This window comes from Staurois parvus, unplaced genomic scaffold (genome assembly GCF_062004578.1).
Source record: "Staurois parvus isolate SC_StPar_1 unplaced genomic scaffold, SC_StPar_1.0 ptg000120l, whole genome shotgun sequence".
NCBI classification, from domain to species: Eukaryota; Metazoa; Chordata; class Amphibia; order Anura; family Ranidae; genus Staurois; species Staurois parvus.
Window position 1 is genome coordinate 6609615 of NW_028317916.1, and position 23886 is coordinate 6633500.

Sequence of the window (23886 nt, forward strand, 5' to 3'; positions counted from 1 at the left end):
GTGAGGCGACATCCGCCGTCACAAAAAATGTATCTGCTGATATTGTAAGATCTTTACTAAGGTTAAGTACCTGTTTGGTGTCTTTAAGGTAAGCAGGCGTTTGTACTACCAATGGTTGCAGGTAGTGATCGATATATTCGCCCACCTTTGAGCAAAGGGATCCTATACCGCTTATAATTGGGCGTCCCGGGGGTTTGATGGGATTCTTGTGAATCTTTGGAAGTATATATAAAATGGGCAATTTAGGATCAGTTGGAATGAGAAAAGCTTTCTCCTTTTTATTTAAAATTCCTTGTTCAAAGCCATCATTAACGATTTTTTTCAATATGCATTTATAGCCAGGAAGTGGGTCGCCAAGTAATGGAGAATATGTCGTATGATCACTCAAAATATCCATAACTTCTGAGATGTAATCTGACTTATTGAGGATCACGACCTCACCCCCTTTGTCAGCGGGTCTGATAACTAGATCTTTCTTTTCGAGAAGTGATCTCATCGCTGTAATATCCACACAGACTTGATAAGTTTAAAGTTTATATGGACATACATAAATTTACTAGGCAACTGTCTCTAAAAAGATTTTTTGCCAATAAACCAAGTAACAGCAATATGCAGGTAGACTCGTTTGTGCATTCCAATTTACGGAATGCCTCCACATATAACCCTCCTCCACAAGCCCATTTGTATGTCAACATCTTTAGAGATAAGGTCCTGAAAGGACTAGGACACTTAACCGTCAAGCAACCACATAATAGGATGGGGGATATTACAGCGATGAGATCACTTCTCGAAAAGAAAGATCTAGTTATCAGACCCGCTGACAAAGGGGGTGGGGTCGTGATCCTCAATAAGTCAGATTACATCTCAGAAGTTATGGATATTTTGAGTGATCATACGACATACTCTCCATTACTTGGCGACCCACTTCCTGGCTATAAATGCATATTGAAAAAAATCGTTAATGATGGCTTTGAACAAGGAATTTTAAATAAAAAGGAGAAAGCTTTTCTCATTCCAACTGCCCCTAAATTGCCCATTTTATATATACTTCCAAAGATTCACAAGAATCCCATCAAACCCCCGGGACGCCCAATTATAAGCGTTATAGGATCCCTTTGCTCAAAGGTGGGCGAATATATCGATCACTACCTGCAACCATTGGTAGTACAAACGCCTGCTTACCTTAAAGACACCAAACAGGTACTTAACCTTAGTAAAGATCTTACAATATCAGCAGATACATTTTTTGTGACGGCGGATGTCGCCTCACTATATACTAACATCAAACACGGTGATGGAATGGAAGCAGTTGATTATTACTTATTACATCATAGTAATTTGCCGGCTACACAGAAAGAGTTCATTCTCAAATTGCTTGATTTTGCAATGACCAATAATTATTTTTGGTTTAACAAGACCTACTATTTGCAGATAAAGGGTGTAGCCATGGGGGCTAAGTTTGCCCCCAGTCTCGCTAATCTTTTTATGGCAAGATGGGAGGAGGACATCATTTATGCCAGAGACTGGCCCGAATTGGCATTTTACGGGCGATATATCGATGATGTCCTCCTCCTATGGAATGGCAGTGAGGAATCACTTGTGAATTTCTTTGGAACTTTGAATAACAACACACACAATATAAGTTTAACATATGTGTATAGTAACTCACAAATAAACTTCCTTGACCTTACACTCTTTAACGTAGAGGGAAAGATTATCACGGAGTCTTTTTTCAAGTCCACGGATCGTAATAGCTACATCCCTATACATAGCTGTCACCATCCTTCTTGGCTAGCGAACATTCCACGGGGCCAATTTACTAGGATAAGATGCAACTGTACCAACTTGGATGCGTATTATTCCCAGGTTATGGTCTTGAAAGAAAGATTCATGGAAAAGGGTTACAGCAGCAGTAGCCTGATGGAAACAATACAGTCGGTCGCGAACTCTGATAGGGATGCTATGCTACAGGACAATCACAGACCTGTTCAAACTAAAGTCTGCCCATTCGTCACTACTTACAACATACAACATAATTAGTGGGTTGATTAAAAGAAATTGGGATATTTTACTTTCTGATCCAATTCTAAGTAACATCTTGCCTGCACGACCTGAAATTATGTTTAGGAAAGCTGTATCCATTAGACATAATTTAGCACCAAATGTGATAGATCCCCCAGCCCGCATTTCCCTGTTTTCTGACATGAAGGGGTTCAGTCCATGTAATAGATGTGTGATCTGCAGATGTGATAATAGTAGGAAACGCAGGATCACTGAGTTTACATCACACACAACAGGCAGTACATATGTCATCAAGAATTTTATCTCCTGTTATAGTAGAGGAGGAGCCAGCAGAGCGTGACATCTAGCCGCCTGGAGCCACGAGGAGGCTCGGCGGCCATTTTACTTTTGGGTCAGTTACACTTCAGTTTTTAATGTTTCACTGTTACAGTGTTTCTGCCTTGCTTTTATATAACCTATTTTTGAATAAATATATTTTTTACTTACTACACTATGAGGTATTTTTTGGCTCCTACCTGGAGCTAACATATTTCAGGCATTATATTACTCATCTTCACCACCGGAGGGAGTTCCTCACTCATTAGTCACCCAATTCCAAAAGGGATTCCTGGATTTGAAATTGTCCATTATACAGAGATCACCTGTTCCTGGATGGCTACCCACCGTCTCCATATGATGAGGGTTTTCTAAAGGTCATACTACATATGCACTTTTCCATAGCGCGTCCGGTGAGTGCGCAATTTTACCGTTGGATCCTGGTTCTTTTATCTTTTATGCAAGATCCTGCGTTTATTTTATTTGGACATTATCATTTATCATTAATTTGACGCACTGACTTTTGCTTATATATCATATTGTGTTTTAGATCATCTGAGACATATATTCATTAGCGCCGCACTCCTATATTATTTTTGTGTATTCTGAGGGTTTAACTGTGATTACCTTTGAGTGCATTGGCTGCTGTTGAGAGAGCGCTCACTTTTTTATATTTCTCTTTTACAACTGAAGTTGTTTACCTGATTACTAGCTTCTTATTTGCAGTTTTTGCATTATACTTTGTACAAAATGCATTAAAAAATGGACCAAAAAATTGCAGATGGCTTTGAGCTTAGCTTTCAGATCCCAATCATTTGAAAAAAACACTTTCCAAAGAAAGTCCTTTTTGGATGAAACACAGTCAGGTGGAGAGGTGGCATCATCATCATCTTGGTTATGTGTTTGTGGCTGTACTTACGCTGCCTCTAGAAGTTTGTTATCTGCAATCTGTACCTGGTGAGGCACCTTAGTATGAGAGTTGATTTGCACAATAAGATATTTTATTTTGTAATAGAAATGAGAAGAATCATGGAAGTATTTTATTTTAAATCAGTCTACAATTGGGAGGATAATTTACTGGAGGACAGACAACATGTCTAAAGAGACCTGTTTATTCAAGGCTAATTCACACATAGTGCGGTTAAGGACATTTTACTATATTTTAAAACACCTCTCACCACAAGGACACATAGAAAACAATAGTTTTTTGTGTGTTCCACTTCCACTGCAACACAGCCTTGAGCTGCACTGCAGTGTGCTGCAATAAAATGCAGACGTGCTGTATTTTATCGAAGTGCACTGTACAAACCACATGACACTGTACAGCAGTGGAGCACATCGAGCTGCTGTACAGTGCCATGAATACAGTGTACTTTTGTACAGTTCAAAGAAAGTTTGTCCAAAACCAAAAAAAAGCTGAATCGTGCACCATACTGCCCCTACCGCAGTCGGGAGTGAATAGCTGCAGGAGAGGTGCTCCAGCAGCTTTCCATTCCTGTGTCAATGCAGCCTTAGGGGCCAAGGCTATTTGGTGAGGGTATCAACAGGGTGAAGCTAAAGACTGCACATAAAACATATATAATTTGTAATATCAACTGATTCACTGTACACGTTGATGAACAAAAACTATGTTTATTGAATTGTTTTAATATTTTTATTTACACAATTAATACATTTTAAAATAATATGGTTACATTTAGTTTGTTTAAGGTATTTATAATTGGCTGTATTATACACATACTTTCTTCACCAGAATAGTCAATGCTTTGGCCCACCTCTACCCATAATTTACTGTCTGTCAAATGAACCAACACATGAGCAGCAGTAATGGGTGGGAATTTGGAATGGGCCATTCTAGACATCTGTATTTGCATAGAAAGGTGCTTGGCTTTTAGGACTTCTGGGGAACTTTTAGGATAACTAAAAGGTACATGTAAGCAACCCAAAGTATCTTATATTAGTTTTAGATATTTTTATATGCCACTTAATATTTGTGCAGCCATTTATCAAATGCAGATTTTCAGGAAAAACACATTTTGAAATGAATTTTAGTGCGCACAAACACAACATACCCCATTTTGTCAAAAGATAAAAGATGACATTGTGTCTGGTAAAAAAGATACCAGACATTTAAAGTTTTAAAATTGCGAACACCTTTACAATGGCGACAAATTACAGTACCTAAAGTTGTCCATAGGTGATGCTTTGAAAGCCTTTACAGGCTATATGTTAATCATGAATTATGGCCTTAGAATTATTGCCTCACTCTGATGTTCACATTGATACCTCATATGTATCCATACTCCAAAGACATGCTGGTAGGTTAATTGGCTCCTGTCTAAATTGGCCCTAGTATGTATATGTATGAATGTGAGTTAGGGACTTTAGATTGTACACCCCTTGAGGGTTAGGGACTGATGTGAATGTACAATATATGTATGTAAAGCGCTGCGTAAATTGACGGCGGTATATAAGTACCTGAAATAAATAAATAAAATAATATGTGTGGTGCAATCATCGTTTACATATGTGCGCCAGACTTACATGCGCCTTTGCATTTGCGTTTATGTTCGGGGGTGGTGGAGTGCTTTTTAATTTCTTTTTTTTTCACTTTTTAATTTGCTTTTCCATTGAGGAATGGATGTTTCTCCTTCTCCTCTTTGGACAGTCATCCCAAATACTTACTGCGATCCCAGCCTAGAGGAACTGCGGGGGGTGGTGCGGTTTGGAGCACTGTAAAAGTGATTGGGTGGATCACTTCTACAGGAAAGCTGTTTTCTGAATGAAAAACATAGTTGCAGTCTTGATCCTGGTATTGACCACTTGCCGATAGGACATTTATATACGTTTGTTGGATGCCATTAGATTTTTAACATAGAAGTCTTTTCATATATAATTTTGTGTAATAAACACATTATTTCCTAATTTCTTACAAATCTTTTACAAAACATCCATACATTTCTATCCTGCCATTTTCATATGATTTTTCTCCTCAGAAAAAAAAATGTATTTAACTGTAGAAATAACAATGTTCCAGCTTTTATGTTGTGCTCTGTTTGGCTATGTATTGTGTGCTAATCACATAGTTCTTAAATTAAAGACCTTGTTATACAGACATGAATAAACTTGATGGTGTGCAGTATTTGTGCCAAGTTTTCTACACCTGACAGACGTAATATTGCTTTGCAGAGCAAACACTAGCAGAAACATAATGCTTTGTCAACAAAGGATGCAGAAAAGTACCTAAAAGAATGAAATCTCTGGAACGAGCTTAAGATATAGAAAGAAACTTGAGTATGCTTTACAAATATTAAACTGAAAATGTTCTTCTGCAGAGATAGACATTAATTAATTTATTGAAGGTGGAACTAAACTGCATCTGAGCACCGTAAACTGAAAATATTGTTTATTTATAATAATCAAAGCTAATTCATCTATCCATTTATGTTTCCATGCTTTATTTTACTGAGAAATCACTTTGAAGAGCACCCCCTAGCATTTCTGGCCACAATCATCTTGAGTTAGGGCAGATGATTCATATAGCATTTACTTCCTGGAATCCATCTGCCCTTAGGCCAGGCCTCCATGCAGAAGGATGTGCTTAGCTGAGAAAATGCCTCCTGTCCTCCTGAAGACTCTTGGGATGTATGATATCATTTTGACGTAGGCCAGAAACCAGGAAGTAACTGATGGAATTTTAAAAACAGTTTAAAAACAAGTAAATATGATAAACTTTCCTATATATTTACTTATGTTATCAGTATAAAGATTTAAAAAAAAAATCAAAGTTGATTGAGAGAGTTTAATTCCACTTTAAAGGAGGGAATTCTGCTGTAGGATTATGGAAAATATAATATAATCTGGTTCTATCACTTTAACGTGTTTCATATTATATACACATTATTGCTAGACTTCACAAGTTAATTTGAGAGACCCCAAATGTGCTCAAACCAGCTCAAATCATCATGCAGTGTTGGTTTGACCAAAAACAACTGTCAGTTCAAATTTTGGAATATTATTAAATTGTATTCAACCCAGTTTTAGTTTAACCGGGGTCCATTAACAAGGGATCAGCCTTTATATTAGTGAATGATGTGCTCTCTGTGTAAAAATGCATTGTTTTTATTTTCTTTTTTTTTTTTACAAATTGCAAACCCTTTTCTTTCCCTGTGTAGTGTGAATGTATGTCACCATAAAAATTATATTTTTTGGGGGGTAAGTGTACTTTTTAATGCAGAGCACAAATTTAAATACAGAAATATTTCTAAAACTATATTGGACATCCTAATTAACCACTGAGATTTCAGAAGCTCTATGGTGCTAGGATTAGTTTTGAATAGTAATATTACTATACAGTAAACTTGTATAATTGACAAAAGGGTCTAGAACACTAGCCAACAGAGTTATGTTAGAATAATTATTTCATTATGTAACCCATTCTAAAAAAAGGAGAAACCAGAATTGTATCTGGTAACAGATGTTGCTGATACAAAAATAGATTTTACTTACAGAAGAGGAGACTAAGGGGGGATATGGTCAACATGTATAAATACATCAGTGGTTCATATAGTGAACTCGGTGTAGAGCTATTCACCCTGAGGTCATCACAGAGGACAAGGGGGCACTCTTTACGTCTGGAGGAAAAGAAATTCAATCTCCAAACATGGAAAGGTTTCTTCACAGTGAGAGCTGTGAAAATGTGGAATAGACTCCCTCAAGAGTTGATTCTGGCCAGCTCAGTGGATTGCTTCAAAAAAGGCCTGGATTCTTTCTTAGATACACAGAATATAACTGGATACTAACATTTATAGGTAAAGTTGATCCAGGGAATATCCGGTTGCCTCTCAGAGGATCAGGAAGGACTTTTTTCCCAGCAGGAGCAAATTGGATCGTGAATAAAACAAATTGAATGAGCGCAACTAGATTGATTAAGTAAAAAAAGGAATAAAATGACAAGCTGCTAGCATAAAAAGGTATACCTCAGCACCTCAGCAACAGATTTAAAACATTTGAATATGCAGCACTAGATGTTATTATATAAAATCATGATTTAAATAAGAAGAGATTGATATAGTCCCAGATCAGGAGTCCTCCAAAAACCAAAATTCATATATATCAGAAATGCTCCATAAGGTGATAGAGGAGTCCACCAAGTAGCCACACTGATCAGGTGAGACAATAGCAAATTCCTTGTAGTAATGGTCTTATAATGTGCTTACCAGAACTACATACAAACTACGCGTTGTATGTAATCTGTAGAAAACATCAGGGTCTGGTCACTGGTATGATGTCATCAGAACACCTTGGCGGACTCTCAGAGATGATATTTAGTCACGCTCCCGGTCCACCTCAGGACTCACCAATTGGTCCACCGTCGCTCAGACACTAGATGTAGATCCACCTTAAGGAGGCTCGTGAAATAACAAGCCAAGGAAGCAAAATTATGCTAATAGTGTAATATAGCCTTTATTGGGTAGAATCCAAAAATATTCAAAAAGAGGCACTCACATCAAAGCATAATTTCTGTAGGTAATCCATAAGAAAGATCAGCATCGCATTGAGGGATTCCCCTGACATGTTTTGTGTAAATCACACGTTTTCAAAGGGGTGAATCCACTCCATGAGACGCCATGTAATAAAAAGCCAACGGCGCCTTATGGAGCATTTCTGATATATATGAATTTTGGTTTTTGGAGGACTCCTGATCTGGGACTATATCAATCTCTTCTTATTTAAATCATGATTTTATATAATAACATCTAGCGCTGCATATTCAAATGTTTTAAATTGGATCGTGCTTTGCTGATTTTTTTTTTGCCTGGATCAACTGTGGGTGTAGAATGATAATTTTTTTTTTTTCTATGATTGAACTGGATGGACTTTTGTCTTTTTTCAGCCAGACTAACTATGTAACTATGTAACAGAAATATATTAAAACTTAATAATAAAATAAAAATAGTAAAATAATACTTTTATATAATTAAAGTATTAGAAATGCTGACATTTATCTCCAAAGACACATTTACACTATTTTTTTTTACATTTGCCTTTATTTTACTCTTCAGACTATAAGGCTACAGGGTTATGTCGGGAAGCCAGTAGGTGTATTAGCAAATCTAGTTTTTTTTTTAAAGACAGACAGATATATTATCACTACTTAAAGGATATCATTGGCACGATAGACGATCTATACCTCATCTAAATCACCAAGTCTTCCATAACTGTTCTTACCAGCTTAAGCTACCTATACTGGGCATTTTCTGCCAGGGCAAGCATCCTGTTGTATTTATGATCACTTATACTCAGTTTATGCATTGGCACATGTAGGCAAGGGCCTGCCATAATATTACAACCAAACTGGACACAGTGCTAGCAAAAATATTTTGATTTTTGTAAAATTGTTATTCTAATTTATATATTTTTGGTATTATTTTACAGAAAGCTTTAACCAAACAAATTGGATGAAAAAATATCCAACATGCAATGGTGCCAGACAATCTCCCATCAACATCGATGAGAATCTCACACAGCTCAACATGAATCTCAAGAAACTAACTTTTCAAGGCTGGGAGCAAGTGTCCAATCATACTTTAATTCGCAATACAGGAAAAACAGGTAAGCTCGATTCTTTCTTGATCTTTCACTACACTGAAGATTACAGTTATTATCTCAGTGGAATGTGAAGAGAGTCTGAAGTTTTCAATTTACGTAAGATGTATAATTCTCTTTTGCCTTGGGTAGTTGGAGACTTTGCACCTTTGAGCTGAATAGCCCAAAATTTTCTAACAGTTAGGTGAAGACAATATAATTGCATACTTCACCTTGTATTGGTGACTCTGAGTCTGCTACATGTATGGATGGGCATTAGGAAATTTTCTGGTAGTAACAGTTATTATATGTGTTTTAGGATTTATTTACAAAGAATGTACCTGGTTTATAAACTTTTTTGTCAGGCACAATTTGAGAAAATAGTGATTGGTGTGCAGTTAGTTGAAGGATATCGTTAGTACATTAATCCCTAGAAATCATTCACTGAAGGGCATATTTATGGGTGAATTCAGACTCATTCACTTGCCTGTAAAATCATTACATGCATTTCTATGGCTTTAGAAATGTCCTCTAAATGCATATAAATGCAGATTGTACACTTCCATTGTGATTGAGGACTAATAAAGCTAATATTGCTTAAGTCTTAAGTCATCTGGAACTGGTGATTTATTCACTTTAAGTTTCTCTAGTCTCTTTTGCTCCTGTGTTTTTGTCAGCCACAGAGGTTCCTTTGGTGAAAGGTCATTGGTATTACTGTTACTGTCGCACTTACCTGTTCCACATTCCAGTACCAGGGCTAGCCAGCCGCCTTACCAGCTTGTAAGCAGGTGCTTACAGGATACCCTTGAATATGTTAATATTGATATATTAATTGTGATATGTGGTTATGCAGCGAAGTCCGGCTGCCCAGACCTTTCCTGGGTATTTTTGGGTCTTGCCCTCTTGTGTGGACCAATAACAAGAAGGAGAGGGCAGCAAGCAAGAGTTGTTGGAAGCACCCACATGGGACTGTAGGGGAAGGCCTGTGTAGTTTGTATCGGAGCCCATGCCCCACAATTGGGTCACCCATTTGGTAATGTTAACTGGAGCCAGGACACTTCCCGCTTAAACGATTCTTACCTTGGGAAAGGGATGAAACTGGGCAGCCTACACTGAGTAGCTAGGGATGGACTGTTGTTCTATAATTGTTGTGCTGTTGGACTGTGTTCTTGAATGTTTGGTAAAGTTTTATTAACTCATCTCATGCCTGGTCTGAAGAGTTGCATAAACTTACATGGCGTATCCAAAAGAACAGGACCTGTTAAGTACACACAGGGGGGAAGAGGAAGAACTAGAGAGCCATCACAAGAGGTTAACCCAACAAAGGAGTTGGCAGAAGTCATGTAATTGCTATGGGTACCCAGGACTGGTGGGAGTGTAATAGCAGCCAGACAGCAGGAGAGTGGTACCATGTGATTCTTTGCAGTGCGATTTGAGCCCATTCATTTTGCATGGGCTCAATTTGCACTGCAAAGGGCTCAAAGTATGGAGCCTCAAGCCAGTGTACAGCTGTGCAAGGTAAACGGCCCATTTCTAAGTGCACAGTGCCGCCTTAATGTCAAGTTCACATGACTGCGGTCCCACCTGGTTCTTTGTTGGTACATTCATGAATGAGTTCCCCTCACACATGAAGGGCAAGTTGGCCACTCCCCACTGAGCACTCCCAGCGAGGGTGTCTCAGCTGTATCTCTAAGTACTTCTATGCACCCTTACTATTACTCCTGGCCTTGCTATTTCTCCTGTGTTACCTGCTGTCTTGTGAGTTCAGTGTTTTAATGCTGCAATGGAGTTTCACCAGTGCAGTTGCGGCCTGTTCAGTTCAGTCTGAGTCAGACAACCGCAACGTGGGTATTCCCTGAAACCTAACAACTCCACCTCTAAGAGCTCTGATGAAGACCAGGTGGTACTTTAGATTCTGTGCCTTGGCCCTTCTTAGGGCTCTCACTAAGCAAGCAGGTATGCCAAACATTCTGGTTCAACACTGTGGCTGTTGTCATCACCTGCTTTGCTGCTTCAACCAGTCCTGGTCAGCCATTCCACCCCTAGTGGGAGCAGATTCCTAAGTCATACCAGTTACAACTATCAAACTCATCTTTTTAATCTTTAAGGCTCCATGCACACTGGCTTAGAAAAACACTGCTCCTAGAGGAGTTTAGCGTTTTGCCTGTAGAAGCAACTATTGTTATCCTATGTGTCCATGCACATTAGATAGTCTAGAGGAGTTTTTTTTAAGTCAGCATTCAGAGGCAGAAAAAAACCCTTCTGTTTTGCATTTTTTAGAGAGTTTTCTATCGGAAAATAGTCACTAAACGCTCCTAAACATTAGTGCAAAAAATGTTCAAAATTAGCATTTTTTCTGCCAAGAACACTGGCGTTTTTTATGCCAAATTGCATGGTGCCTTAAAACTGAAATAAATATGTTTAATACATCAGCCTTTACCCTGTCATGTGTGACCAACTTCCCATGTTTGTATGCTATGGGGCTTATCTGTTCTTTCGTAATATTTTTACTGTTGATATAGTTGAAAAAATATTTTGGATTTGTTTTATTTGCTGTAGCAATGTGTTTCTCATATTCAGTTTTATCTGCCATATTTGCTCCCTTATCCAATCTGGAATGTTGAGAGTGGTTCTTCTATTTTGTAATTGTAAAGGCCTGTTTTTTTCAATTTTTTTTTTTTACACTAGAATTTAGGTTTTAATGTTGTTCTTTTATGTTGTTATGTTGTTAGCCAAATGGAATACAATGACTAATGCACCTGCTTAATACTTCTTTAAAACACTCCCACTTGCCTTGTGTGCTCTTTATAATTTACTATTTGTTGCTCTCTTATGGAGCACCTACCATAATGACTCTGTGCCATCACAGTTCTCCTTAGAGATATCACCTCTCATATTCACTTTCAGATTGCTCTTTGCATACATGCATACCCCTTCACCTCTTCTGCCAATTCTCTCCCTCCAAAATAAATTGTACTGCTTGATATTAGCAGCCTAACTGTATGAACTGTCCAACCACGTTTCCGACGTTCCTGCAACGTCAAAGTGGTCTTCAAATAACAGATGTTCTAGTTCATCCATTTTGTTTGCCAGGCTTTTTACATTCATTAACGTACCTTTTCATTTTCTATTAGCATTCAATATTCTATTATTACTCATTTTTGGGCTATAACTTGCTTGTTCTTTTTTTGTATTTGTTTAAGGTAGTGCAATTTCTCTGCCATTTAGTTTGAGCCTTGCGCCCCCACTATTTTATATCCTGTTCCCCCATAGACCCTTGCTCGATATATGATATATACTTTTCTGATCTCTTTCCCTTCAGATCTAAGTTTAAATGCTCCTCTGGCCTTCTTCCCCAAGAGAGCTGCACCCTTTGTTGGTTCCTCGGCTTCTTTAGTTTTTATCTAATAGAATCTTTTCCATTGATTTTTTTGTAACCTTATTCTCAGGGAGTTCATAATACTATATAAAAAGGGCACTACTGCATAAAAAGGGAAATTCAATAATCAATGTGTAATTCACCGTAATACAGGCTAACCTTAAAATCCTCCAGTGGGAATCTTGAAACTTTACAGTAACCAACAATGACAATGCCTTGCATGTAAAACATGAATACTGAGGAATGTTATTTCAACAAAAGTAGACTTGTATAGAGCCTTTGCCATTGAAATGTTCTAAAGGCAATTGAAAAATGTTTTGTGCCAGGGATTTCTGTGTTATTTTTTACTGTCACGGCAAGGTGAATCAGTTACATTTGTGTATTTTAATAAAGAGCACTGATGTTCTCACAAGCTTTTGATTCAGATATAACAACAAAAGGTGAGACTGTTGTAATGGTCTTCTACCAATTAAGTTTATTACTAATGTAGTGACAAGTAAGACTGATTTATACAGGTGGTATTATTAATTACTAGAAGGCTAATTTTATCAGTATTTTTCAACCTTCTTACCCAGGAAGAACCCTTTCAAAAATTTGCAGGTGTCAGGGAACCCCTGCTAAAATTGTTCAGTCTACAGCCCTTGAAAAATTAGATTGTTGCATACCCTAATGCAGATAATTTTTCTACACATACCCCCTTCTTCGCTGTAAATTACATTATTATCAGTAATAATCATAAAAGTAAATTAATATTATAACTAATGGACAAAAAGCCATGAATTAAAAAAAGCCATGGAGACAGTGAAAATTGTTGTCTCCTTTACACTGATGGTCAGTGGAAGATGACTCCCTTACAATTGTGATCAGTGAATGCAGGAAATCAATCTACCATTGTTCACTGTTAACAAAACCCTAGAAACCTCTGGAGGAAAGTTATAATAATATTGAAGTTTGTACCTAAGATTTACTTCCATATAAACAATTATTGTAACCTTCTGTATGTTTTGTGTCATGCCTCACTGTAAACAATTTTCCTAACCAAATCTTTTTTTTGTAATATACTGCAAAGTTTCTTATAAAAAATAACCATAGGTCCAGTTAGACTGACTTGGCTCGTTATCCCAATAATTATATATTGTGAACAAAAAAGAGGAGTAGTGGGATTTTAACATTGCTGAAAATCTCCCCCCAAAAAACATAAGATCTATATCATAAAACAAAGAATTTTATTGTAATGCATTAAAATGTCTTGGGGAAAATACCCCTAAAAACAGGACAAAGGAACGACAATTGTTGACCCACCACATTTCACATAAAGCTTCTTCAGGGATTCAGGAAATGCAAGTGGCTGCTAAAGAGAAAAACAGTACAATAATATACAAATATTCAAACCAATATTATATATCCAAAAACAAATAATATATGAAAAAGAAAGAAAAACAAAAGAAAATTTTTGCTTACAAGAATAGCCCTCAAAGGGCTCCCAACTTAGGATGATGAATGCCTACATACACGGCTGGTAAGATCAGAGGTAAAAAAGGTGGAACATATGGGGTACGTACAATACCCAAACAGTCCACACCTGAAGGAATAACAGGCCATGCACAGAGAAGAGGAGACCATAAAAGTCTCCACTAATGGCCCCTCAGAAGATACTAAACAAAGTAAACAAAAGCAATAAATGACAGGGGCACAAAAACCACAAGGGGGAAACTGCCACAACATTCATGACAACAATACATAAGAAATCTTAAAAAGCTACCTTATATTATGGGACCATCCATAACTTAAACGACTTCCTGAGTAGTATAAACTGAATTAGCCATGTCAAACCTAGAGCCAAAAAACAGTAGCAGTTACTATAGATAGTTCAATGTTGTAATACAAGTACAGCCCATATGGTTGTTACCACCAAAGATCACATAAAGACTCACCTCATAAAACATCAAAGTAGCAAAGAGTAACCTCAATCAGCCCAGTATAAAATGTAATGCATCCCTGTTTGACTTGTATCAGGGACACAACTGCGCAGGCATGGGTGGATGTGTTACCGTGCATGCATCATATGATACGCGCATGCGCAGTAATGGTTGGGTGAAAAAATGAAAGTCTCTGCCAAAGCACCACCCGGCCCAGGGGAAAATCATAACCACCAGTTTAACAGCACACAGTGGAATGTAATCAGTCCATGGATAAGGAGAGCAAAGGCAGAATGTATTATATATCATATATATAATATGCGTGGTAACAAATCCACCCACACCTGTGCAGTACTGATGTTGGAACGCTGTGAGTGGTGTGGGGGGAGGCAGGGCGCCATCTTTCCCATATATATTTTCCTGATCCAAGTCAAACAGGGTTGCGTTTCATACTGCGCTGATTTAGGTTACTTTTTGCCACTTCCAGTCGGGACCGTTTGGACATTGCAACTCCCCCATACGTCCCACATTTTTTACCTCTGACCTTACTAACATTTGTAGGTAAAGTTAACCCAGGGAATATCCGATTGTCTTTCGGGGGATCAGGAAGGAGATTTTTTTTCCCTGGAGGAGCAAATTGGATTATGCTTTGCTGGGTTTTTTTTTTTGCCTTTTTCTGGATCAACTGTGGGTATAAGATTATAACTTTTTTTTTTAACCACTTCCTGTCCGGCCGTTGTATATAAACGGCCGGACAGTGGCAGTGCAGGGCCGCGCTGCCATTTATAAACGGCCTCCCCGCACCCTGCTTGTGCGTGCTCCCTGGGAGCGCGCAGCACTGCGATCCAGTGCCCACTGTGTCCTCCGGACACAGTGGAACACCAATCGTCGGACGGGACCCGATCATGTGAAAAAACCGTCAGACGGGACCCGATCATGTGAAAAACAGTACAATAATATACAAATATACAAACCAATATTATATATCTAAAAACAAATAATATATGAAAAAGAAAGAAAAACAAAAGAATATTTTCGCTTACAAGAATAGCCCTCAAATGGTGCCCAATGTAGGACTTACAAGACTTACAGGACGTCTTCGCTTACAAGAATAGCCCTGTGCAGAGTAGTAAGCAAGATGTCACTTGTGACATCATTGCTTACTATGTGTAAAATCTGTGAATGATCACAGAGGTCACATGGTACAAGGCTATTCACAACAGCCTTGTACCATGTGGCAAGCTGTGACCAATCACAGTTCACGCAGTAGTTCTCAATAGCTGCAAGAATGCAGCTAGAGGGAAGGAGAAATTATTGCTTTTACAGCCTTTATGGGTGTAAAAGCAATCAGTGTAAAAAAAAAAAAAGAAAAAACTTCATCACCCCCCACAAGTAGTACAGTGTGACACTGTACTGCTATGGTGACAGTATGTAAAAAAAAAACCATAAATAATAATAAAAACAAATGTAAACAAAAATGTTTAAAAATTATAATTTTTGGTTATAAACTAATTTGGTTTATTTATTTTTTTTACTAAAAAGATAATGGAATAAATGTTGGACAAGATTTATGATGAAATACTATTTATTTGCAAAATTTTATAAGAAAGACACTTTTTTAAAAAATTGGCATTTACATAGCAAAAAAATAAAAATCCAAGTGGTGAATAAATACCACCAAAATAAAGCTTTATCTGTCTAAAAAAAATGCTAAAAAATTCATATGGGTACAGTGTTGCATGACTGCGCAATTGTCATTCAAAGTGTGATAGCACTGAAAGCTGAAAATTGGCCTGGAGAGGAAGGGGGTAAAAGTGTCCGGACTAGAAGTGGTTAATGGTTGTTCTGGATGGACTTTTGTCTTTTTTCAGGCAGACTAACTATGTAACTATTACTATGTAACTTACCATTCGTGTATGTGGACATTCATCAACCTAGGTTAGGATATTCTTGCCTAGGCTATTCTTGTAAGTGAAAATTTTCTTTTGTTTTTCTTGCTTTTTCATATATTATTTGTTTTTGGATATATAGTATTGGTTTTTATATTTGAAGATTATTGTACTTAACCTGAAGAATTTTATGTGAAACACGTTGGGTCAACAATCCACATCTATTTGATCTTTTCCCCCTTTGTTTCATGACCTTTTTGGGTTTTGTGTATATTTGTGTATTTTACACATTGTATGATCTGTACATGGGGGAAGATGATGTTGACAGGGGTGGTTAAATTGTGGTTTCCTTATAACTGTTTTTAGGGGTATTTTCCCCAAGACATTTTAATGCATTACAATAAAATTATTTGTTTCGTGATATAGTTCTTATGGTTTTTTGAAGGGGGGATTTTTAGCACTGTTCAAAATCCCATTACTCCTCTTTTTTGTTCACAATATATTGCAAAGTTTCTTACCTGGTGATCCTGCTAGTAATAACACTTCCTGTTTCAGTGTGATGATGCTCCCCTGCTTTGCTACTGACACCTCAACGCCATGCACAACAGTGCTGGTGGAAACAGTTAGGGCTCATTCACAATTGACTTTATTTCTAACTATTGCCAAACACCCCTATAGCGTTTGACAGGCGTTAGGCAGGCATTTGGGAAGCATTATTAGCGCTCCTCAAACGCTCCCCAAACACCCTATGCGCTGTTTTGAGGTGGTTGATAAGCGTTTGCCAAGCGTTAAAACTGCACCACAAACACCTATAATGAAATTAAATGGTATTAACACTCCGCAACTGCTTCGCAAACGCCTGCCAGGCGTTTGAGGAGCGGCACCATGGACTTGAATGGGAGGCTTCAACTCCTCCTGACTCGACATGAGGCGTCAGTTTTGCCGCGATGCAACGCGACGCTAACGCTTCACTGTAAACAGCACTGTGTGCTGCCATGTGCAGAATTTTCATAGGCATTTGAGAAGCGTTAAAAACGCTTCCCAAACACCTGTTTGACGCCTGCTGGCAAAGCTAGTGTGATCGTAGCCTTATATTGTGCAAGCTTTTATAAACAGAATTGTAATAATATCCACATAAGTATACCTAAAATACTAAGTAAAGTAGGTATTTAATATGTGATAATAGATCATTGCATTCTTTCACAGACTTTTTGATGGCCTATGTTTTATTTTTATTTTTGTGTCAGTACAGTCACTTGGGCTTCTACTACACTGCCAACAGAAGAATTAGCAGGAAGTGAGCCCTGATATAAAGAATCATGGAGTTCGTATGTACTCTCCAGCGTCTCAGGATATGCACAGCCAAAAGGGAAGCCAAGGGTACCAGGATAGCGACAACCAAAGGAAATGCTTCAGGGGTGCAGCCCTCCTCAGACGGGGAAATCAGCCACTGGATAGAGAGAAAACAGGTGGCGCACACACCTAGTGCATTATCCAAGGTTTATTGTAGGAGTGAAAGAATAATAAAAACATACTCACAGACGAAGCATGTATCTAAAAAGCATAGAAAAATGACAATGGCCACAACGGCAGGCAAGGTGTTCTCACTGTCAGTGCGGTATGGTCTGGGAGTGTGCTTTATGCCTGTGGGGAAATGGCTGCTGGAATGCAAACCACCAGACAGGAAGTAAACTCCGGATGACTCATCATGTCTGGTGGTTTGCATTCCAGCAGCCATTTCCCCACAGGCATAAAGCACACTCCCAGACCATCCCACTCAGGCATCAACAGCAAGGCTCTTACTTTCCATTCATCATACATCAGCATCAGAGGTTGGTCATCAGCTCTGAGGAAAGGGATTCGTCCCCGAAACACGTCAGCCATTTGACCGCACTGACAGTGAGAACACCTTGCCTGCCGTTGTGGCCATTGTCATTTTTCTATGCTTTTTAGATACATGCTTCGTCTGTGAGTATGTTTTTATTATTCTTTCACTCCTACAATAAACCTTGGATAATGCACTAGGTGTGTGCGCCACCTGTTTTCTCTCTAAAGAATCATGGAGATCTAGGTAGCCAAAGATTTTTTAAACATTTCTGAGAAAAACATTACATTATATTAATACATCCCAACATATTAATCTTAAAAAACCTGAGTCACACTCATAGGAGGGGCTGATGGTGGTGTAATGATTAGACTCCCAGATCCCACTGGAGTGACCAGAATATGACATATTACTCACTTTGCCTCCAGCAAAGATTTTCCAGCTCTGGGACAACTATCTAAGCACCAGCACATAGAGAGTGATTGTCACTGATCAGTTAATCCTTCACTCACACAAGGTAGCTGTCATCACCTGTTTTAACCTGTGTTAACATTCACTGCAATAGCATCTGATGTTGCAGTTCTGACCTTTTTTCTGTATCACTTGCTACTATGCCTGACACTAATGTAAGAAAGTTTACTGTATAAAAATAATAAACCCCTGCGCACTACAATGAAATCAATAGGTGCTTTTTAATCTGAATGTGTAAAATACACAAACTGACAGCTATTGAGACAAAAAATACAAACCAGCTGCTATACTAAAATACCCCATAAACACCAAATTCTAAGAAGATTTTGAATATAGATTCCTCATATAGTACCATGCTAACATCCAGTCAAAAAATATAATAAAAATACATTGTAGTGACAAATTCCAGCGCTAACAATAGTGAAATATTAAAACACACACAAAAAAAAATAAAAATATATATTTATATTTATATATACACACAGATACTCACCGGCCACTTTATTAGGTACACCTTGCTAGCCAGTATAGTCTTTTGCTGCTGCAGCCCATTTGCTTCGAGGTTTGGCGTGTTGTGTGTTCAGAGATGGTATTCTGCATACCTTGGTTGTAACGAGTGGTTATTTGAGTTACTGTTACCTTTCTATCATCTTGGATCAGTCTGCCATTTCTCCTCTGCACTCTGACATCAACAAGGCATTATCATCCACATAACCGCCGCTCACTAAATATTTTCTCTTTTTTGGACCATTCTCTATAAACTCTAGAGATGGTTGCATGTGAAAATCCCAGTAGATCAGCAGTTTTTGAAATAGTCAGACCAGATCGTCTGGCACCAACAATCATGCCACGTTCAAAGTCACTTAAATCTCCTTTCTTCCCCATTCTGATGCTTGGTTTGAACTTCAGCAAGTCGTCTTTACCACATCTAGATGCTGAGTTGCTGCCATGTGATTTTCTGATTGACAATTTGTGTTACCAAGCAATTGAATGGGTGTACCTAATAAAGTGACAGGTGAGTGCATTTATTCATACATAAGTGGATAAATAAAATCCCATATGTGTTGTCAAAAAAACAGAAGAACCTCAGAATAGCATACAGGCATACAGAAATGTCTCCAAAACATAAACAATACATAAAATCCAAATGTGGACACGTGTCCAAAAATATAAATGGGTCTTAATGATCCTTTCTAATGATATCACCCAGTGAAAAAATACGAGACCAAGTCAAACTTGATCGGCAGTACTCCCTTCACTAAACTTAAGGAAAAGAAGTCACCAAATGTGCATACCATTCTTGTTAAAGGATATGTTCACCTTTATACAAAAAATATTATATGCACATTTTTTTGCAGCTAAAAAATGTTAATGTATTATTTTTTGTTGCAGGAGCCTGTGAACCATTGCGCCAGCGATCAGCAGATCTCTGGTGCCATGCAGTTCTCCTGCAGATCTGTCGGTATATCTGCTTGCCCATACGGGATGTGCAGGCAAGCAGATATATTGAAAGGAAGACTCAATGAGCTACCTCCATAATGCTGTGGTAGTTCATTGAGAACTACAAGCCAACAGCCGCTAAGGCTGTCAGGACTTGTAGTTTCCAATTCACAGAACACAGTGAATGAGTGATGAGGCCGGGCAGGTGGAGCTCCACACGGCCACGTTTTTAAAAAATTTGACAGCTGGTGAGGGGGAGCTGGGGGAGCGGGGGCCAGTCTGACCATAACATGTTACATGTTGTACCCTGAATATGGGTGTAACATGTTATGGAAGGTGAACAGCTTGAACAGCCCCACGGAAAGTGGCCAACCACAGCTTGAACACCACTAGCAGAGGTATTTCTCCACTGCCTACACCCAAGGTAGTTCCAGACTCCCGAGAGGATGGATGGATGATCACCACAGGAGAAAAAAAGGACAATTTAAATTGTCTATCTCTCTCAAGACAGGCAAACACACTTGAGAAGTATTAGCTGATGATCTACCCTTCCTGCAAGAAAACCGCCATCAGGTGTCAGGGAAGTGTATCCTTATCAGTATATAGTGCCCATTCAAAAAAGGTCATACATAGCATGATACTGCCAAATAAAATCAGCAAATCACAAAGTGTTTCCCCCCACCACTTTTTCTTAAGTGTGGTGAAGAGATCACTGTGGATCAGATTTGATTTGGCCTCATATACACTATATTTCCAAAAGCATTTGGGCATCTGCCTTTACATGCACATGAACTTTTATGGGCATCCCAGTCTTAATCTGTAGGGTTCGATATTGAGTTGGCTCACCCTTTGCAGGAATATAAGCTTCAACTCATATGGGACGGCTGTCTACAAGGTTTAGGAGTGTGTCTGTGGGAATGTTTGACCATTCTTCAAAAGTGCATTTGTGAAATTAGGCACTGATGTTGAATGAGAAGGCCTGGCTAGCAGTTTCTGCTCTAATTCATCCCAAAGGTGTTCTATGGGGTTGAGGACTGTGCAGGCCAGTCAAGTTCCTCCACCCCAAACTCGCCCATCCATGTCTTTATGGAGCTTGCTTTATGCACTGGTGCTCAGTCATGCTGGAACAGGAAGGGGCCATCCCCAAACTGTTCCCACAAAGTTGGGAGCATGGAATTGTCGAAAATGCCTTGGTATGCTGACACCTTAAGAGTTCCCTTTACTGGAACTAAGGGGCCAAGCCCCTTGAAAAACAACGTCACACCATAATCCCCCCTCCACCAAACTTTACACTTGACACAATGCAGTACTGTTCTCCTGGTAACCACAAAACCCAGACACGTCCATTGGATTGCTAGACAGAGAAGCGCGATTCGTCACTCCATAGAACATATCTCCACTGTTCTAGAGTCCAGTGGCGGTGTAGTTTACACCACTGCATCCGACGCTTTGCATTGCATTTGGTGATGTAAAGCTTGGATGTAGCTGCTTGGCCATGGAAATGGCCATGTTGTGCTAATCTAAAGGTTGCACAAAGTTTGTAGGTCTTTCGCTATTGACCTTGCAGACAGTTTTTGACTTCTGCGCACTGTACGCTTCAGCATGCGCTGACCTTGCTCTGTCATTTTATGTTGCCTACCACATTGTGGCTGAGTTGCTGTTTTTCCCAGTTGCTTCCACTTTGTTATACATCCCCTGGCAAAAAGTATGGAATCACCACTCTTGGAAAATGTTAATTCGATTGTTTAATTGTGTAGAAAAAAAACAATCACAGACATGTCTCATAACTATATTCATTTAACATTCCAACCTTCTGGCTTTAAGAAACACTTAAAAAAATAAAAAAGAAAGGAAACTGTAGTCAATTGCAACTGTTTTACAGATCAAGCAGAGGAAAAAATATGGAATCACTCAATTCTGAGGAAAATATTATAGAATCACCACATACTTTGCAGTTTTAAAATAAACATCTGCATCAGATTACATCTGCTAATTAGTCTGCAATTAAAAAAGAGTGCTTGCACACCTAGGGGAGTTGTGGCACCAAGCTGATTGACATAAATCCAGCACGAGAGATGTCAGTTGAAACAAAGGAGAGGAATATAAAACTTCTTCAAGAAGGTAAATCATCACGGAATGTTGCAAAAGATGTTGGTTGTTCCCAGTCAGCTGTGTCTAAAATCTGGACCAAGTACAAATAAATGGGAAGGCTGTAAAAGAGAAGCGTACTGATAGACCAAGGAAGACTTCATAGTGTCATGATAGAAAACTTAAAGCAATATGCCTTGAAAACAGAAAGTGCACAACAAAACAAATGAGGAACAAATTAGCAGAAACTGGAGTCAATGTCTGTGATCGAACTGTAAGACATCGCCTAAAGGAAATGAGATTTACATACAGAAAAGCCAAACAAAATCCATCATTAACACCTAAACAGAAAAACAAAACAAGGTTACAGTGGGCTAAAGAAAAGAAATCATGGACTGTGGATGACTGGATGAAAGTGATATTCACTGATGAATCACGAATCTGCACAAAATTACAGCTTTTTGGTAAAGCCCTTAATTCTACTGTTTTCAGAAAATGCAATGAGGCCTTTAAGGAAAAGAATACAGTCCTCACAGTCAAACATGGTGCAGGTTCACTGATGTTTTGGGTTTGCTCTGCTGCTTCAAGCACTGGATGTCTTGACCATATGCATGGCATTATGAAATCTAAAGACTACCAAAGAATTCTGGGGTGCAGTGTAGGCCCCAGTGTCAGAAAGTTGGGCCTCCGTCAGAGGTCATGGGTCTTACAGCAGAACAGTGACCCAAAGCACATGTCAAAAAGCAACCAGAAATGGTTTCAGATAAAGCGCTGGAGAGTACTGAACTGGCCAGCAATGAGTCCCGATCTCAATCTCTGTGGTGCACCTGTGGAGAGATCTCAAAACAGCAGTTGGGAAAAGGAACCCTTCCAATCTGAGAGACCTGGAACAGTTGGCAAAAGAAGAGTGGTCCAAAAATTCCAGTAGGGAGGTGTAAGAAACTCATTGAAGGCTACAGGAAGCGATTGATTTCCAGTTATCTTTTTCCAAGGGGTGTGCTATCAAATATTAAATTGACGGTGTCAATAATTTTGTCCAGTCCATTTTTGTGGTTTTGTGTGGAATGTGTCAGATTTGGCTTTTTGTTTCTCCACCAATACAAACAAAATAAATAAACATGAGAATGCCTAAACATTTGTAATTGCAACAATTTTCATAAATGCAAGGGTGCCAAACTTTTTGGCCATGACTGTACATGTGGGCAGCCAACAGTGGGGATCTGAGTATGGAGCCTTTGTGGACATTGCATGGAGCTGCTAGTGCAGCTTATGCTGGAGAACCTGCCATCTGTCACCTACACATTGAATTGGAACACTGGCTTCTGTATCGAGACTGCTGAACCAGAAAAGCCGGAACTGCAAGTGAGTGAGGTTTGCAGTGTTGTCTCCTCTGTTAGACAGACTGTTGAACAACCATCCTTGAAGCTGAGGAAACATACAGGGGCTATGTCTACAGGTGCAGGCATGGACCCATCCCTGGACTGGGAGGAAAGCTGGGTGAAGTGAGTGCTGCAGCAGATGGGGAGGCAGTAGAGAATCCTGCTGTTGTGGTAGCACCTGTTGCTGTCCCAGTGAAGGAGGGGACTGCTGAGGAGGTGAGAAGCCTGGAGTATGATCCAGGGTTCCCCAAGTTTCACCGAAAATTCAGTAAGGATGACCTAAGCAGAGGCATATCTACCGCAACGGCAAACAAGGCAAAGGTGTTTGCTTAGGCAACATTTTTCAGGGGGTCGGCTGTATCAGGCGGGTGATCCCTGAGGAAGTCATGTGATTAGTGACGCAACACGTTGGAATGGCATACGGAGCATGGTGACGTCACATCCGGCGTGGACGCCATATTGGTACACCCATACATGTACACCCAACAAAACCATGTGGTTTAAATGCTGATTATTCCTGTACGATATGTGAGTGGGCATTCTGGCTATACATTTTAACATTAAAGTGTTG

At 39.0% G+C, this 23886-nt stretch overlaps 1 protein-coding gene across 10 annotated transcripts in view; it reads left to right on the forward strand.

The window, feature by feature from the left end:
- Positions 1 to 23886, forward strand: part of PTPRZ1 (protein tyrosine phosphatase receptor type Z1) — a 299955-nt gene that overhangs the window by 105147 nt on the left and 170922 nt on the right. For all 10 annotated transcript variants that reach the window (XM_089672116.1, XM_089672124.1, XM_089672125.1 and 7 more), the window contains exon 3: positions 8776 to 8952. In XM_089672116.1, the coding sequence (XP_089528242.1) occupies positions 8776 to 8952 (177 nt within the window). The remainder of the gene's footprint in view (positions 1 to 8775; positions 8953 to 23886) is intronic.